General features: G+C 42.7%; 1 protein-coding gene across 1 annotated transcript in view; it reads left to right on the top strand.

Moving 5' to 3' along the window:
• LOC145337647 (putative G-protein coupled receptor 139) overlaps positions 1-17,891 on the top strand; it is a 59,588-nt gene that overhangs the window by 16,160 nt on the left and 25,537 nt on the right. The window contains exon 3 of the mRNA XM_080182465.1: positions 11,799-11,979. Coding sequence (XP_080038591.1) covers positions 11,799-11,979 — 181 coding nt within the window. The remainder of the gene's footprint in view (positions 1-11,798; positions 11,980-17,891) is intronic.

Below are 17,891 nucleotides of genomic sequence, written 5' to 3'. Positions count from 1 at the left end.
GAGGAAGGTTGCCACTCAAGTGGATAGAGCCGTGAAGAAGGCCTATAGTGTGTTAGCGTTTATTAACAGTGGACTTGAGTTTGAGCCATGGGGTTATGCTGCACCTGTACAGGACCTTGGTGAGACCACATTTGGGATATTATGTGCAGTTCTGGTTACCTCACTATAAGAAGGATGTGGAAGCATTGGAGAGAGTGCAGAGGAGATTTACCAGGATGCTGCCTGGTTTGGAGGGTAGGTCTTAAGAGGAAAGTTTTAGGGAGCTGAGGCTTTTCTCTTGGGAGTGAAGGAGGATGAGAGGCGACTTATTAGAGGTTTCTAGTATGATGAGAGGGATAGATAGAGCGGACGTGCAGAGGCTCTGTCCTCGGGTGGATGTAGCTGTTACTAGGGGACATAACTATAAGGTTCATGGTGGGAGATATAGGAAGGATGTCCGAGGTAGATTCTTCACTCAGAGAGTGGTTGGGGTGTGGAATGCACAGCCTGCTGTGAGTAGGACACTTTAGGAACTTTGAAGCGGTTATTGGATAGGCACATGGAGCACACCAGAATGGTAGGGAGTGGGATAGCTTGATCTTGGGATTGGACATAGCTCGGCACAACATTGAGGGCCGAAGGGCCTGTACTGTGCTCTAATGTTCTATGTTCTAGAAGGCCATTTGGTCCCTCGAGCCTGCTCCGCCATTCTAAAGCTGATATGTTCGTGGACTCAGCTCCATTCCAGAACGCTCACCATAACTCTTATTTCTGCCTTAAAACTATTCATTGAGGCAGTCTCAACTGTTTCACTGGGCAGGGAACGCTACAGATTCACAACACTTTGTGTGAGAACTTCCTCCTCAAAACAGTGCTAAATCTGCTCCCCATTATTATGGCCCCTAGTTCTAGATTCGCCTGCCAGTGGGAACAACTTCCCTGCTTCTAAGCTTTTTTCCTTCATAAACTTACACGTTTCTGTAAGATCTCCCTTCATTCTTCTGAATTCCAATGAGTATAGCCCCCAGTCGACTCAGTCTGTGCTCATAAGCCAACTCCCTCAACTTAGGATTCAAACTAGTGAATCTCCTCTGCACCCCCTCCAGTACCAGTATATACTTTATCAAGTAAGAGGGAAATACTGTACTTGTTACTCTAGTCGTGGCCTCATAAGAACTTTATGCAGGTGCAAAATAACCTCGTTTTTTAAAAAAACTCGATCCCTCTAGCAATGAAGGACAAAATTCAATTTGCTTTATCAATTACCTGCTGCACCTGCAAACCGATTTTTTTTGTGATACATGCACAAGGACACACAGGTTTCTCTGCAGAACAGCGTGCTTTCTCATTTAAATAATAGTCCACTTTGCTGTTATTCCTAGCAAAACTTTCTGAATGGCCGGAATTAGTTCTTTGGTGATTTTGACAAAACAGTTATTTACAATTCAGAACAGTGTGCAAACATTTCTCCTTTCATCATAATTAAAGAATTTCTTAAAAAAACAGCAAAATGCATTCTGTCTCACAATGCTAAAACCGCTTAAACAACTCCATGGGTACAAAAACATAATCCCTCACCAAGAAGGAACGAAACAGAAAACAAACTCGTTTTTAATTCCATTGATTAATACGCACAGTCTGTTCAATATTTTATGAACACATAACCCCATATATGCATGTTCATTATGGTTAGATATTTCACTCGGTTTTGGAAAGGACACTCCCTGCGATTATACTTAACAATTCACCAGAAATCATGGTTACTGGAATCTAGTCATCCAATCTAGTTTACAAATCACATTAAGTAGAATTCCGTGCAGTTCCCTCAATACCTAGTCACTGGACTCAGAAATACCACTCGAGCTAATGACACACACATTTTGTGACATTTTTCTGGCGCATTAGTTATATTTGATATTCAAAAAAAACATATCTACGTTCAGTTCAGATTTACCCTTACTAAATAATGCAGATTATTTAGTAAGTGCAAAGTAAATTACACACAGGAACAGGTGCTTCGACCATCCAAGCCTGCTCCAACCATGCTGCCTAACTTACCTAAAAATCCCCATCCTTCCGGGGACCACATCCCCAACCTATTTTTGTATTTGTCAACACGCCCCTTAAAAGTCAAAACCGTACCTGCTTCCACTACCTCCCCCGGCAACGAGTTCCAGGCACCCACTGTTTTCTGTGTAAAAAAATCTGCCTCGAATATTTCCTTTAAACGTTGCCACTTGCACCTTGATCTGTGCCTCCTAGTAATTGGCTCTTCCACTCTGGGGAAAAAAAGCTTCTGATTATCCGCTCTGGCCATGCCTCTCATGATTTTTTAGACTTCTGGTCGCCCCTCAACCTCCGCTGTTCTAGTGAAAATAAATCGAATATCTCGAACCTCTCCTCATAGCTAGTGCCCTCCATGCCAGGCAACAATATGGCAGATTGACATTAAGGCACTGCCCTGCTTTTCTTTGGTTCAGGAGTTAGTATTATATCTTGAAACAGAGAGGGAATACAAATTGGTGTAAGGAGAGTTAAAGATGACTGAATGTCCCTCCAGCTGGTCCACACATGATTTCAGTGTTCCCCTCAGTATCTAATCTGTGCCAGCCACTTTCCGTGGTTAACTTTCCGGAAGGCTGATATCAATCTGTGATGGTGAACTCAAATCCCGGTTTGACCAAGGTTTCTAGGGCAGAAACCATCCTCTCCCTGACCTCATCCTCATCAAGGGAATCGAAGGCATTGAGCCCAATGAGAAGGCGGACCTTATTGCCGACTAGCCCACACGCTTTCATCTTCTTGTCTGGCATGTCATATAGACAATTCCAAAACCGGAGGGTCCGGCTGGCCTAGGACTCCAGTTTGGCCCTGTCACATCTCTGGACATCTTTTATTCTTCTCTGTCGACGTTATTTGGATTTCTTGTATCTGTCATGGTTACCGGACTTGACCTGGACTTCAGCAAGCATTGGACATTCCTCTTCATCCTGGATTTGCTTCATAGGCAGACAGTCTTCTACACACTTACAAATGAAATCTGTTAATGTCACGACTAACCTAAATGTTATTTAGGTGAGTCGCTGTATTCTTAATAAATGACCAGTCAACCAACGGGAATCAGACCCAAGGAAGGTAATCCGTTTCCCCAAACCAATAACATATGACTTCCTTTGTCGGATTCTCCCGCTGCAATGTTACTTGTAAGTTGGGAACAGCAGCACAGCCTTGTGGGCTTATTTGCCAAAATATGGGCGGGCGATCGAGCAGCAGACACATATGAGATTTGTGCAGCAGTGGTCTAGGCTGTCTGAGCCTCTGGTGGAACAGAAGACATGTTGGTGATATTTTGGTAGGACTGTGGTGAGTTGCCGGACACGGTGAAGAAGACCTCAGGAGGTTTCATCTCAAGGATATTTTGAGTGCACACGACAGATGTGTTCAGTGTGTTTGTTCCCTCAGTGCCAATAAACTTGAAGTATTTGAGTCCCGCAGTGTCCATGAGATTCAATTATCTGTGATGCCCCCAGGGTTGATAAGCGTGGGTGTGACTGTGCCCCAGTGGCGCTGAGCTCGGAATGTTTGCATCCCCTAGTTTCATTGAGCTCTCTGACTCTGATTCCTCCAGTGTCGATGAACCTTGGGGTACAGTGATTTTCCCCAGTATCAATGAGCTTCTTATTCCCCCCGGTTCCAGTGAGTTTGGTGTGTGTAATTCCATTGGAGCTGATGATTTTAGGCTGTGTGATTCCCACCATGTAGATGCTGCCATGTGATTGATCCCAGTGTCGATGACGTCATGTGTCAGATTCCCCAGTTCCAATCTGATTGGTGTGTGTGATTCACACAGTTTGGATGAGCTAGATGAATCTCATCCCAAAATTGTCAAAAAGTCTGAGATGCGTAATTTTGCGGTCTTTTGATTATTTCTATCTTCTCTTATTGTCTAGTTTGTCGATGAGTTTGGAATGTGGAACAATACAGTGTGAGCTGTGTGTGTGTGTGTGTGTGTGTGTGTGTGTGTATTCCTTGTGTCATGGAAACATAGAGTCATACAGTGCAAGAGAGGCCTTTGACCCAGAGAGAGTACACCCACAATAACTACCCCTAAATTTACGCTAATTCCATTTTCCAGCACTTGTTCAATATCCTTGAATGTTGGGATGTTTCAAGTGCTCATGCAATTATTTTTAAAGGGTGTAAGGCTTCCGGTTTCCACTCCCTTCCCAGTCAGTGCATTCCGGGTTCCCACCAACATCTGAGTGAATTGTTTCTCTCTCAAATCCACTTTGAATTTCCTGTCCCTTATCAAAACTTATGCCCCTCATGACGACGAATTGCTTCATATTACTCCGCCCTACCCCTCATAATTTTATACACCTCAATCCGGTCACCTTTCAACCCATATCCCAGCGCCAGGGATATGTTACCGGCAGGACGGAGAATCCCGCCGGTGAGAACATCTGGAGAATTCTGTCCAAGTTCTCATTAATTGATGATATTTGGGGCGATTCTCCAGGCGGCTGCCCTGCTGGATTATAACAGCGAGCTGAGACATGAGTGCAGGGGCTGGAGTGAGACCCGTGAACGGAATCTTACAAATGTTACCATCAGCGGGGATTGGGCATTAGCACAATGTTGGTGGGGACAGAGGCCATTGAGCCCCTTCCCTGGGATAGGCAAAGGCAGGGGGTGCCACTCAGTCAGTGCCAGCCCAGCACTCTCTGTCTGACACCCTGACACTTCTGCTGGCCACTTTGACACTTCCCAACGGGCACCACGCAGTGGCGAGGGGGTGGGACCAGAGGAGGCCTGACCTACTGGGGGTGGAGGGTGCTGGGGGGCCGATCAGTGGTGTTGGTAATGAGATATACTGCACAGTCTCAAATTGGGTCGGTGTGAGGCTATCAAGGCAACATATTTGGCGGCTTTTCCGGGGCGCAAATTGGTGGTGGTGGTGGCCGGGGGCGGGGTGGGGGGGGGGGGGGGGGCGGGGAGGAGGTGGTGGGGGGGGTGTGGTGGGTGGTAGGGGAGATTTCGGTTCTGCATTGGGGATTTCAGGTAAGCCATCGATAGGGATATTTTGCCGGCAGGCCGTTCAGTATGCCTCTGATTGAACTATTGTGTTGGGAAACAATTGATAGGCCAGCAATTGGGAGGCTGGCGATGCAGAGAGCCAATGCATGTCTGCTCACCTTCACATTCCCAGATTGTCAGCTGGACAGTCTCCTGTTTAGCGCACTGATTCCGGCTTCTCCAGTGGGATGAGACTGCACGCCCCACTTCCCCCCACCTCCCCGAAGTGATTCCCTCTGAGCGAATCTGTGGAACACAACAAAAAGGAACGCTCAAAATGATGGAAGGAGCAGCTCCAGTTTTCCTGCCTGTTGTGCCTGCATTTCTTTTTGGGAGGCACCCAGGCAGTATAATTATGTAGACGTGCATAATTTGCCATTGCACACAATACTCAATCTTAATCTATATATAGAGATATAGATTAGGATTGATATAATATATATTACATATATAATAAATGTAAATTCATATACGTAACATTTATACAAATGCGCATCTCTTATTGGTTATATATTTGTATTTGAATATGAAAGTATATTTGTTTGTCTAATTTCTGTACCAAATCTCTGACTGGCCATTGGCTGGCAGACTATATCTCTTGCTATAGCTCAGTAAATAAAGCAGCTGATTTTAACATTCGAAATACATTCCCTGGTTACTTGAAGCATAAAAAATGTGTGTGTAAAAAGCCAAAAAACTAAACATCGCCAGACAATTACCGACAGGAATGTCATTAGCTTTCGTTGGCTGGGACATAACATCAGTTTCCGAGAGCACTGTTCCACATATAACGATGAAGATAGCCCCGACACAGCCAATGCCTTCAGACAAGGTTTAGCCTGACGTCTACACATTTTGCAGGTAACAAGAAACCCTGATAAATGGTCAGAGATTGAATGAAGACTTCAAACCAGCAGATATGGTCCAGATGAGGAACTCCGGCGATGGCTGTCCATGGACACTGAGTGCTATTTGCGAGGAGAAAGGACTTGTATCTTATAACCTAAAAATACAGCGAGAAGAGCCTCGGTAAGCACGCAGCTGATCTGCATCACACAAAACCCTCAATACGGCCAACTGATACTTTGGGAGAACCACAGTTGGCATCCTGCAGACAGGCCTGTGGATGGGAAATTCTGCCTTCACAAAACTCAGAGAGATTTATCTGGTTGATGAAGATTCTGGCTCGGATGCGAGCAGTGGTGGCAGACACCCAGTCAGAGTTGGTCACCAAAATGAGTACCCTGTTGTGCTTCTTCGTGGAAGAGACATTCATAAGAACATAAGAACATAAGAAACAGGAGCAGGAGTAGGCCATCTAGCCCTTCAAGCCTGCCCCGTCATTCAATAAGATCATGGCTGATCTGTCGTGGCTCAGTTCCACATTCCCGCCCTCTCCCCATAACCCTTAATCCCCTCTCTATTCAAAAACCCATCAACTCGCGTCTTAAAAATATTTAGCGAGGCAGCCTCCACCACTTCAACGGGCATTCGCCTGATTGTCACATTCGGGTCCCCAACCAAACAGGAGAAACAATGGTGATAAGATGCCAGGCGAAGACATAGAAACTGTCTCTTCGCTATAGAAGCGAGGAGGAACACACGGACAGGCGGAGTGGTGAGGCGTGTGACACCCCCCACCCCACCACCACCCCCCCACCCCCGCGAGGTCCACGGGGAATCACTGATTGATCTCTCTGTGTGTCTCCATGATTATGAATTCCCTGAATGACTGGCTGTGTCCCTCCCAGCTGGAAATTGTTACTAAGCTATTTATAAGCCAGCCCAGGGATGGACCTACTGAGCTGCTGTTTGAGACAGTGACTTATATAACATTGCAGTCAAGATCCTGCACAGAATTCTGAGTGAGGAGAGTTACTATGGCTTCCTTACCAGGCCAGAATGGGTGAAGAGGTGACATGCTCCCGGAGGATGAAATTGTGATTGATAATTTATCCTCGGAATGTACCAGTTGGAGCTGGAGGAGAGCAGGCCGGGAAATGGCCCCATTGCATCCATCATGCAAAATACCATCAATTGATAATGTCAGGAAAGTGAGAGAGGTGGAATTCTCCTTTTTCACCCAGGACAGGAATCGCAGGGGGCGGGAATCTGACCATGTGAATCTCAGTTGAACGGGAGTGGGATTTTCTGTCCTTGGAGAAAGTGCAGCCATGGAGTTTATTGGAGTTTGGATCAGACAGGGTCAGATGGAGAGAGTCAAAATTGGAAATGGAAATAGAAAATTGCTCGATCAGAAGGAACAAATTAACTCTAGTTGCGGGAGCAATGGATGACCATTCACAATCTAAAGAAAGGCACGAGGTCTCTGAGAGGAGGAATGATACCCGCAAATAATTGTGAATGAAATTTAGTCAATTACTTCAAATCGTTTATGAGGACAAAAATCGGTGTATGTAAAACAGGACAAGAGAACATTCGATCATTTAACACAATATCGGCTTTTGTAAACACAAATTAAGCCATACCTTGATTACAAAAATATCTGAGAAGACCAAACACAACATAGATTGGTTACCACATACTTCCCAAGTAATGTCTTTAGTGCCTGGGTTAAATATATTCAGTTCTTCGAACCACTATCAGAAATTTAGGCTAGATTAGTGTGGTAGTTAATGTGCTCCGATTCTCTATAAGCCTGCGCTAGTAACAACACGACACATTTGTGACTAATGTCAGAGCAAGTGAACATTGGTGACAAGCAGCAGGCTGGACAGAAATTTGGCCACGCAAGGGAGAAACCACCTCTAGATTTAAAGGAGTTTGTACAGACTGGGGAAGGTGGGTTGTAACTTTCAGCAAGGATTGAGGCTGGAGTCACAGTCCTTCATCATTTACATGAAGTGGGGAAATAGGAAGGCAATTTCAAACTTTACAGATAAATATAATTTCCAACAGAACGATGAAAGAGGAAGAATCAGCAAAACACCGAGTGGATTGTAGATTAGAATGAATGTATTTGCACAGTGAAAATATTCGTGGTTTATTAAATTCACTGCAGCTGAATGTAAGCTGTTGTTTTTCTTTTGAACGATGATTAACCCAATATTCCATCAGAACTGAATCTCTGAATGGGCCCGAGCTTTTGAGGATTTCATGATAAGATATTGAAAAATCACTTTGATTAGAAAGATAGATTAATAAGAGCAATCCAGTCCCACACATTATTTGTGTTAATTACGAAAGTAAGGGAAGTGAATAAAAAAACAGTGATAGTTGGAATGCTATCATCATGCTGCTGTGCTGTTTATATGTCAGGAAGAAGATTGTATCTGTTTCTGTTTTGTAAATTCAATTAAAAATGTTCAGACTTTACATTGTAAACACATTGCCAAACATCTTCAAACAGCAAATTCTTTCTGTTTGCAATCTCTTCCATTGTGAAAAACAGAGGCAGCTCCATCCAAAGGAAGGTCACTGGACAAAACTGTTCGATTTCAAATCCTAACAGAACTATTCTGCTCTGGTTAGTTACAGACTACAACTCGACAATGGCAAACTCCAGAAATATGTAATCGTTCGCATCAGGTATTCTAGTTTGTGACAGACAGTGCACAAAATTCTACATTGACCACAATACAGGACAACATGGGTAAACATTCCACTCTTGTGTGTGACTCTCACTCTGTGTGATTAACTCTCACAATGTGTGATTTAACTCTTACTCCCATTGAATGTTTACATTTACTGAGGTCTGATTTGATATTGCACTACATCCGACTCAAAAAAAATCACCTGATAGTCCATAGAGACTGCGGGTTACAAGAACTAATATGTTCTAAATTGAATAGCTCGAGAAGAACCACACTGATTCTAAAAGACATAAGAAAATAACCTCACACATCGAGTGTCTTTATAAAAGAGAAAATAAGATAAATCGTTATCTTTGTAACTCACTAAGAAACAAAGAAAAGGTTAGCTGGCACACAGATTTGCACAACATTAACAGGAATATTCACTTCCCAGAGACTCTAATATCGACAAGGATTGGGTACAATAAGTTCTCGGCCGCATGCAGTTGTGACAGCTTTCTCAGAGTGAAGCTTTGCATCCATTCGTGTTGCAGTAATCTCTGAGATGATATATTCCACAAGTTGTTTATATGAGGTGGGTTCACCTGCACCATTTTGATGTTGCAACGGCGTTCAAGAGTTTTTACTTTCAAATTGAACAGATTATGACTTCGTGCTTATTTAAATAATATGTTTACATCACAGACTCAGTTAGACTTTCCCTCCACTGGAGGCTGCTGATCATATGAATGACCCGATGGAATTGGATTGTGTACTCTCAGCAACAGCACTGTCCAGTCAAACACATCTCATTTCTATTTACAATATGTTTCTGAGATATCGATCACTACAGTGTGTGCTGAGTAGTTAGTTTCCTCGTTTCATGGTAGGCACCAGGCGTATTCAGGTACCTCCCAATGAAGCTGCTGTCTTTACACGTTGACAGTAGACATTAAGGGACGTTGATGGTCACTGTTTAATGTAGAAATCAAATAATAAAACACCTTACAACGAAAGCAAAATGTTTCAACACCTTAATCTATTACAGAATATCAAACTACTCACAAATTTCTACCCATGAAAACCTCAGGCACACAAACCCATCAGCAGATTACAGGACTTTATAAACAGCGACGTTGTAAGAATTGATATATCTGCAAATATATACATACATATTTTGATGTAGAACAGCCAAGATGTCCAAACCAGTTCATACCATACAAATTTAATACAGACCCTTCAAGCAATGAAAATTCTTTATTATATATAGCCGTTATGCACCACATGGAAACAGACGTTCCAATTGGTGCAGGCACTGAACATGTAAGGATTCTATCGCTAATAAAAAATGCACCAATTGTTACAGACTTTCCAATTAATCCATACCCTTAAACCGATAACATCGCCAGGTAATAAAAACCTCCGTATTCGGTGCAGGCCCGTCAACTGATAAAGTTTTCCGAACAGATAAAAACCATGCAGCATGAAATACTTTACATTGAACATATATCATCAAATAGAATCAGATCGTTAAAATTACAAATTCCCCATTGGGTACAAATCCTCCAACTGGTACGGAGCGCACATTCGATGCAGAAACAAAAGATAAATATTCTGCAGCTAATATTTAGCCTCTGCTTTTTTTTTAATATCGAAAGAAGAATCTGGATTAGACACAATTGATCCAACAGATGCACACTCACAAATATGGACAGGTTTTGAAACAGATGGAAATGTTCCAGTTGTAACAGTTCAAAATCAATTGCAGGTCACCCCACCAACACAGAGTTTCCTTTCAAAAACATCCCCGCACTCCGCTCCCACCCGCTACAGACCATTCAAACCAAAAAAATGATTTCGATTCAGAGCAGCCAGGATGTCCACGCCCTCAAATAAATATTTCCGTTGAGAACATCTTATACGTTGAGACGTATAAGATGATGAATGGGATGGATAGGATAGAGGTGGAGAGACTCTTCCCGCTCAAAAAAGACAGTAGGACTAGGGGGCACAGCCTCAAGATAAAAGGGGGGCGGTTTAGAACGGAGTTGAGGAGGAACTTCTTCACTCAAAGGGTGGTGAATCTCTGGAATTCTCTGCCCGTTGAAGTGGTGGAGGCTGCCTCGCTCAATATTTTTAAGACGCGGGTTGATGGGTTTTTGATAAGAGAGGGGATTAAGGGTTATGGGGAGAAAGCGGGAAAGTGGAACTGAGCAGCGACAGATCAGCCATGATCTTATTGAATGGCGGGGCAGACTCGAAGGGCTAGATGGCCTACTCCTGCTCCTATTTCTTATGTTCTTATGTAACTCCTTCCTTCACTTTACTGATGCCATAGTAGCTGGGAGGATGACACTTCTATTTTCTTATGTGGAGATTCACTTTACAACAATCAAGGTTATAATTCGATTCTTGTTTTGAACTTTTTATCGGAAAGATGCGTTTGAAACTAGGGTTCTTTGAATGACTGGTCGAGCAGTGATACCACCGGGCTAACAGCTCCAACAAGTGCTGTCTTTCTCTGTTCATATCTTTTTCCATGTTTACTATACAGGGGTAGGTTCTTTACCCAGAGGGTGGTGAGGGATTGGAATGCCCTGCCTGCTGCAGTTGTAAATGCGCCTAGTTTGGGGGCGTTTAAGAGATCCGTGGATAGGTTTATGGATGGTAAGGGTTTGGTTTAGGTTAGAGGGTCATTGTTTTTTAACTGGTCGGCGCAACATTGTGGGCCGAAGGGCCTGTGCTGTGCTGTAATGTTCTACGCTCTATACTGATTTGAAGGTACAGAGACACTAAATCTTGAAGAGCTTATTTAATTGAATCACAGATTGCCACTGAAGCATTGCTTCAAATCCAGTGACAGTTCTCCCTTTGCACGTACAAAATAGTCATGATGTGGAAATGGACTGGGGTGGACAAGATGTGAGGTCACAGCACATCAGGTTATAGTCCAACAAGTTTATTTGAAATCTCAAGTTTTCGGAGCACTGCTTTTTGTCACGTGAAGTGGACAGAGGTGCGCCCGCACAGAGCATGTGGACAGATTAACCATGAAATGACATACACAGGTAATCAAACGTATCAAGGATATGGGCAGAAAGTGCAGTGCATTAAAGGGCAGCTGAATAACAATTCATTTCCCAGAATCACGAGTATTAACGGATACATCTAAGCAGTTCAGTATAATCACAATGTGTAAACTGTCAACAGGTTAACAAGGGAACGAGTGCCCTAGGAAGCGATAACATAAAGCAGAGAGATAACTGCAAATATTCGAGGTGTAATATGATGCTAAACATTATGCAAACTAAATCAGATGGAGTTACTTTGCAAAGCATTAAGCACAAAGTGGCAACACAAGAGTGTGACATGCAAAAGAAATGCAGAAAAAGTACAATCAAAATGCAAAGTTTAATGCAGTGAAATGTATTTTATTGGAATGACTCAGGAAGCAGTGTTACAGGTGACATTGAAATCACACATGGTAACATAACTTGAGTTACACAAATGTCAGACCGCTTCAGTCTTCTCCTCAGACTGGTTCTGCAGGATGCATATCTCATTTGCATATCTCAGTCAGCTTTGCAGCACAATATTGAAGATACACATATTCCAGATATCATCTTCTCATTATCCAAGCATTCGCCTACTCTGCAGTTCCCACCTTTCCGGATACACACTGGAAAGAATAAAACAAGAGGGAGTTCATTGATTGTATCAGCCGCTCCCCTCGGCAGACTAGGTCTGTTTTGAACGGGAATATGAAGCATTGAGCTGTACACATTGTTCTTATTATTGTTTTACAGGACCTTATGGAGAGCTTAACTGTCCAGATTTCATAAATGCACATTCAACAACGATGAAACATGTTTCAATTTCAGAATACAATCCCCTGAACAGTTTAACGTTTACTCAGTGAATCCTAAATGAGGAATAACAAAACCGATTTTTTCACAGTTTCCAATTGCGGTCATGCAACTTCTTTTGCGCAGAAGGACTGTTAGTAGCGATAATGATGAAAATGATACTGTGGCTTGAAGGGAGAAGAGTGATCGGATGGAAAATGCACTGAGGGGATCTTCCAGGCAAGAGGAATAAATCTGAAAGAGTTTTATTTCAAGAATCGTCTGAAGATGAAACAAGATGAAGTTCAAATCTTTGTGGAGAGTGTTTTAAAAGTAGCAAATTATAGATCCGTTAAACTCTTAGAGTTCACAGGAGGCCGAATTTGCAGGATAAAATATGTTCCGAATACATTTTGGGCTGCCATGATCAAACAGTTAAACCAAGGCTGTGGAACAATCAACAAACAGAACAAACGTTTGACAATATATTCTAGAGGCTGAGAGCATTAGATCAGAGAAAAAAACATCAGTTCCAAACATACGGGTGAGGGTTCAGGGAATTATTCAACTGGGTTACAGAAACAAGATGGGTAGAAATAGTTAAGACAATTGCATGTTCAAATTGAATGGCAGTACGGATTTCAGGGGAAGAATGGTCTTTTCCTGTTCAACTCATCGAATCTGGATATTATTTACTGAGAAAGTTACTCACAGTTTTTCATATTTATCTTGCTGATGTCTCTCCCGGCAATGATGGGCTGCACCAGCACCATGCAGACAAACAACAAGGTCAGTGGTTTCCTCATTCTCCCTGAACTTCTCTGAGTCACACTGAGATTACTGGAACATTGATGCTATTTACACCACAGCACGGAGTATCATGTAGTTAATAATCACACACACACTGAGGGTTGGCCCAAGCAGGGGTATGTCTAATTGGGCATGGTAAAGATCCTGTTTCCGAACTGAGACGAAATTAAAGGAATCAAGAACTAAAAGTTTCTTCCCCGCCTGTTGCTCATTAATCCATGACAGAGTGATCTGTGTAATCATTGAACCAGTGACAGTTCAGAGAAATTGTTCACATCTTTAAAAAGTAAGACTTTTTTAAAATTTTGCGGGCAAGAGGCACATTCAGCCCATCGTGTGCTTGCAGCCTCCATATTTACTGTGCCTGCTTACATTTATGTTCACTTTCCCACGGATTCTTCATTACGGTGTGTTTGGTTTGTTGGTGTCAATCCCATTATGAATGTTACTACGGAATCTCTTCCTTTATCCTTGCAGGCAACATGTCCAAATCACAAAAGAAATGTGCTTTTCTAACGGCGAGTCTCTGCCAGTGAGTTATTTTCGGCATGATTATGCAGAATGTTCATTATTTCATGGGATGTGGGCGTGGCTGAAGGAGGCAGAACTTGTTGCCCAACATTGTTGGTCAGGGGGAATGTTACAGCGGTACTCAGGCAGGATAGATTAGGGAGCTTGTCTACAGAGACCATATGGGTGGAGCTGAGAAACAGGAAAGGTATGACCACATTAATGGGGTTGTATTATAGACCACCCAATAGTCAGCGAGAATTGGAGGAGCAAATCAGCAGAGAGATAGCTGACAACGGCAAGAAACAGAAAGTTGTGATAGTAGGGGATTTTAATTTTCCAATGTGGGAAAATTAGTTTGGGACTCGCATACTGTTAAAGGTTTAGACGGGGTACAGTTTGTAAGATGTGTTCAGGAGAATTTTCTACATCAGTATATAGAGGTGCCAACGAGAGATGATGCGATATTGGATCTCCTATTGGAAATGAGTTAGCCAGGTGATGGATGTGAGCGTGAGGGAACACTTTGGACCCAGTGATCATAATGCCATTAGTTTCAACCTGATCATGGATAAGGATAGATCTGGTCCTCGGGTTGATTTCTGAACTGGAAAAAGGCGAAATTTGATGAAATGAGAAGGGATCTGGGAAGTGTGGATTAGCACAGGCTGTTCTCTGGTAAGGATGTAAATGGAAAGTGGGAGGCCTTCAAAGGAGAAATATTGAGAGTGCAGAGTTTGTATGTTCCTGTCAGGATTAAAGACAAAGTAAATAGGAATAAGGAACCTTGTTTATTAAGGGAGATTGTAACACTGAGATTGTAACGCTGATTAAGAGGAAGAGAGAGTTGTATGAAATGTACAGGCAGCAAGGAACAGATCAGATGCTCGAGTATAAGAAGTGCTAGAAGCTACTTAAGAGGGAAATCAGGGAGGCTAAAAGAAGGCTTTGGCAGACAGAGTGAAGGAAAATCCAAAGAGTTTGTACAAGTATGTTTGAAGGAAAAGGATAGTGAGATATAAAATTGGTCGTCTTGAAGACCGGAGTGGTAGACTGTGTATGGAGCCAAAAGAGTTGGGGGAGATACTAAGTGGGTATTTTGCATCTGTATTTACTGAGGAAACGGGCATGGAGTCTACAGAAATAGGGCAAACAGGTAGGGAGGTCATGGAACATTTACAGATTAAAGAGAAGGAGGTGCTGGCTGTCTTGAGGCAAATCAGAGTGGATAAATCCCCACGACCGCACAGGGTATTCCCATCGACCTTGAGGGAGATTAGTGTTGAACTTGCAGGGACCCTGGCAGACATATTTAAAATGTCAGTATTCAGGGGGAGGTGCTGGATGACTGGAGGGTGGCTCATGTTGTTCCGTTGTTTAAAAAAGATTCCAAAAGAAATCCGGGAAATTATAGGCCGGTAAGTTTGACATCGGTGGTGGGCAAGTTATTGCAAGGTGTGATTATTTGGATAGACTTATTAGGGAGAGTCAACATGGATTTGTGTGTGGTAGGTCATGTTTGACCAATCTATTAGAGTTATTCGTGGAGGTTACCAGGAAAGTAGATGAATGGAAGGTGGTGGATGTTGTCCACCTGGATTTCAGCCAAGCCTTTGACAAGGTCCCTCGTGGGAGGTTAGTTAGGAAGGTTCAGTCACTAGGTATACATGGAGAGGTAGAAAATTGGATTAGACACTGGCTCACTGGAAGAATGCGGGAGACCTCGAAAGCTTGTGAGTCTATTATCAAATAAATTGGTTGGACTAAAACCTGGTGTTGTCAGACTTTTCACTGGAAGAACCCAGAGAGTGGTTGTGCAGGATTGCTTCTCTGCGTGGAGGCTTGCGACTAGTGGTGTGCCGCAGGGATCGGTGTTGGGTCCATTGCTGTTTTGCATCTATATCAATGGTCTGGATGATAATGTGGTAAATTGGATCAGCAAATTTGCTGATGATACAAAGATTGGAGGTGCAGTGCACAGTAAAGAAGATTTTTCAAAGCTTGCAGAGGGATTTGGGCCAACTAGAAAAATGGGTTTAAAATGGCAAATGGAATTTAACGCAGACAAGTGTGAGATACTGCACTTTGGAAGGACAAACCAAAGTGGACTGTACAGAGTAAATGGTCGGACTCTGAAGAGTGCAGTTGAACAGAGGGATCTGGGAATACAGGCACAGAATTCCCTGATAGCGACATCACAGGTGGATAGGGTCGTAAAGAGTGCTTTTGGTACATTGGCTTTTACAAATCAGAGTACCGTGTATAAAAGCTGGAGTGTTATGGTAAGGTTATATAAGGCAGTGGCGAGGCCAAATTTAGAGTATTGTGCACTGTTTTGGTCACCTAGTTACACGAAGGATGTAAGCAAGGTTGAAAGAGTTCTGGGAAGGTTCACGAGTATGTTGCTGGACTTGAGAAGCTGAGTTACAGTGAGAGATTGAATAGATTAGGACTTCTTCCCTGGAGTGTAGAAGAATGAGGGGAGATTTGATAGAGTTGTATAAGGTTTTAATGGGTATAGATACAGTGAATGCAAACAGGCTTTTTTCCACTGAGGCTAGGGGAGAAAAAAATCCAGAGGGCATGGGTTAAGGGTGAAAGGAGAAAAGTATAAAGGGAATATTAGGAGGGGTTTCTTCATGCAGAGAGTGGTGGGAGTGTGGAATGAGCTGCGGAATAAAGTGGTAAATGCGAGGTCACTTTTAACATTTAAGAAAAAAACTTGGACGGGTTCATAGATGAGAGAGGTGTGGAGGGATATGGTGCAAGTGCAGGTCAGTGGGACTAGGCAAAAAAATGGATTGGCACAGACAAAAAGGGCCAAAAGGCCTTTTTCTGAGCTGTAAATTTCTATGGTTCTAATAACGCTGATCTGAGAGACTGGCTTGGCCATTTCAGAGGGAGTTTGAGTGCGAACCAGATTGATGTGTGACCAGTATCGCATGTAAACCAGCTGAGCCAACTGGACACAAATCAGCCCATTGAGGTGTCATACAACTTTTAATGTAAACAACTTCCAAACATTGCAGTTGAATGAGACAAACAAGGACAGCACATCAATAATTTATTTATTGAACACTTGCAGCACCAACTCAAACATAAACAGTTAGAACTCATTAACCCTAATGAAGCTTAGCTTTTAAATTGCACTATGACTTTAACTAAACAACGACTTGAAATACTTGACTGAAATATAGATTCTCTCGAGTTTAGGAAAACCTTGCCACGGAATATTCTCGATGTAGAATGTATTTTCTTCTCTCTGAAACATCCTTCAGCGTACAGACTTCTTCTTGTGATGGTTGGTCTCTTCGAATTATCACCGCCAAACAAAGGCCAACCATGTATGTTTGTCCATAATTCACCACCCAAAGATTATCTATCAACCAGCCAACTGTGCAACCAGAAACTGATCACATGGCACGAACATTCAATGGAATTACCTTTGAATGATGCCATTGATGCTTGTCTCATTTTGCATGTCCCGTACATAGCAGCAATACAAATCGGACCACGCTGCCTCAGTTAATGTAAAATAAAATCTCTGATCTGACCAACACGGGAAGCTTCAATTCACAGCTTCCAAACCACAGCCACTTTAGGATCTACATCTGGTTTTAATCTATAGGTTGACTATAATTCCCAGTATGCTTAGCTCTCAGCCAGAATCACCATTTTAAAACACTATTATCATTATTATTAAATCATTGTTGTATTCCTCCTTTCTACACAAAGGGTATTATTCAGCTCGGTTACTTTTTCATGAAAGCAATAATATGTTCATGGTCAGTATTACTGAGAATAACTTTCAATTGTGGTTTGTACACACTGACTTTTCATTCCACCAGCGACGGTGGATTTTCAATCACATCCCAGGAACATGAGCCTAGATCCCTGGATGGCTCAAAGACTAAAACTGCCAAAACACCACCGTCCTTGTGGTTAGCAGAGCTGAAATAGACCACCCCAGGTTCAAACTTTTCAATAAGATATAAAAAAAGAGTTGTAGTGTTCTCCCTCGTGGCCTGGTAGAAGATCTATCTATCAACAGATATCAGTAACAAGTATTCGCCGGTCAATCTGTCATTGGTCATTAGAATTTATACCAATAACTGAAATTGGACTTTCTAACAATAGC

This window comes from Carcharhinus amblyrhynchos, unplaced genomic scaffold (genome assembly GCF_965287045.1).
Source record: "Carcharhinus amblyrhynchos unplaced genomic scaffold, sCarAmb.v2.hapA scaffold_55, whole genome shotgun sequence".
Taxonomy (NCBI): domain Eukaryota; kingdom Metazoa; phylum Chordata; class Chondrichthyes; order Carcharhiniformes; family Carcharhinidae; genus Carcharhinus; species Carcharhinus amblyrhynchos.
This window is presented reverse-complemented; position numbering and strand designations above follow the sequence as displayed.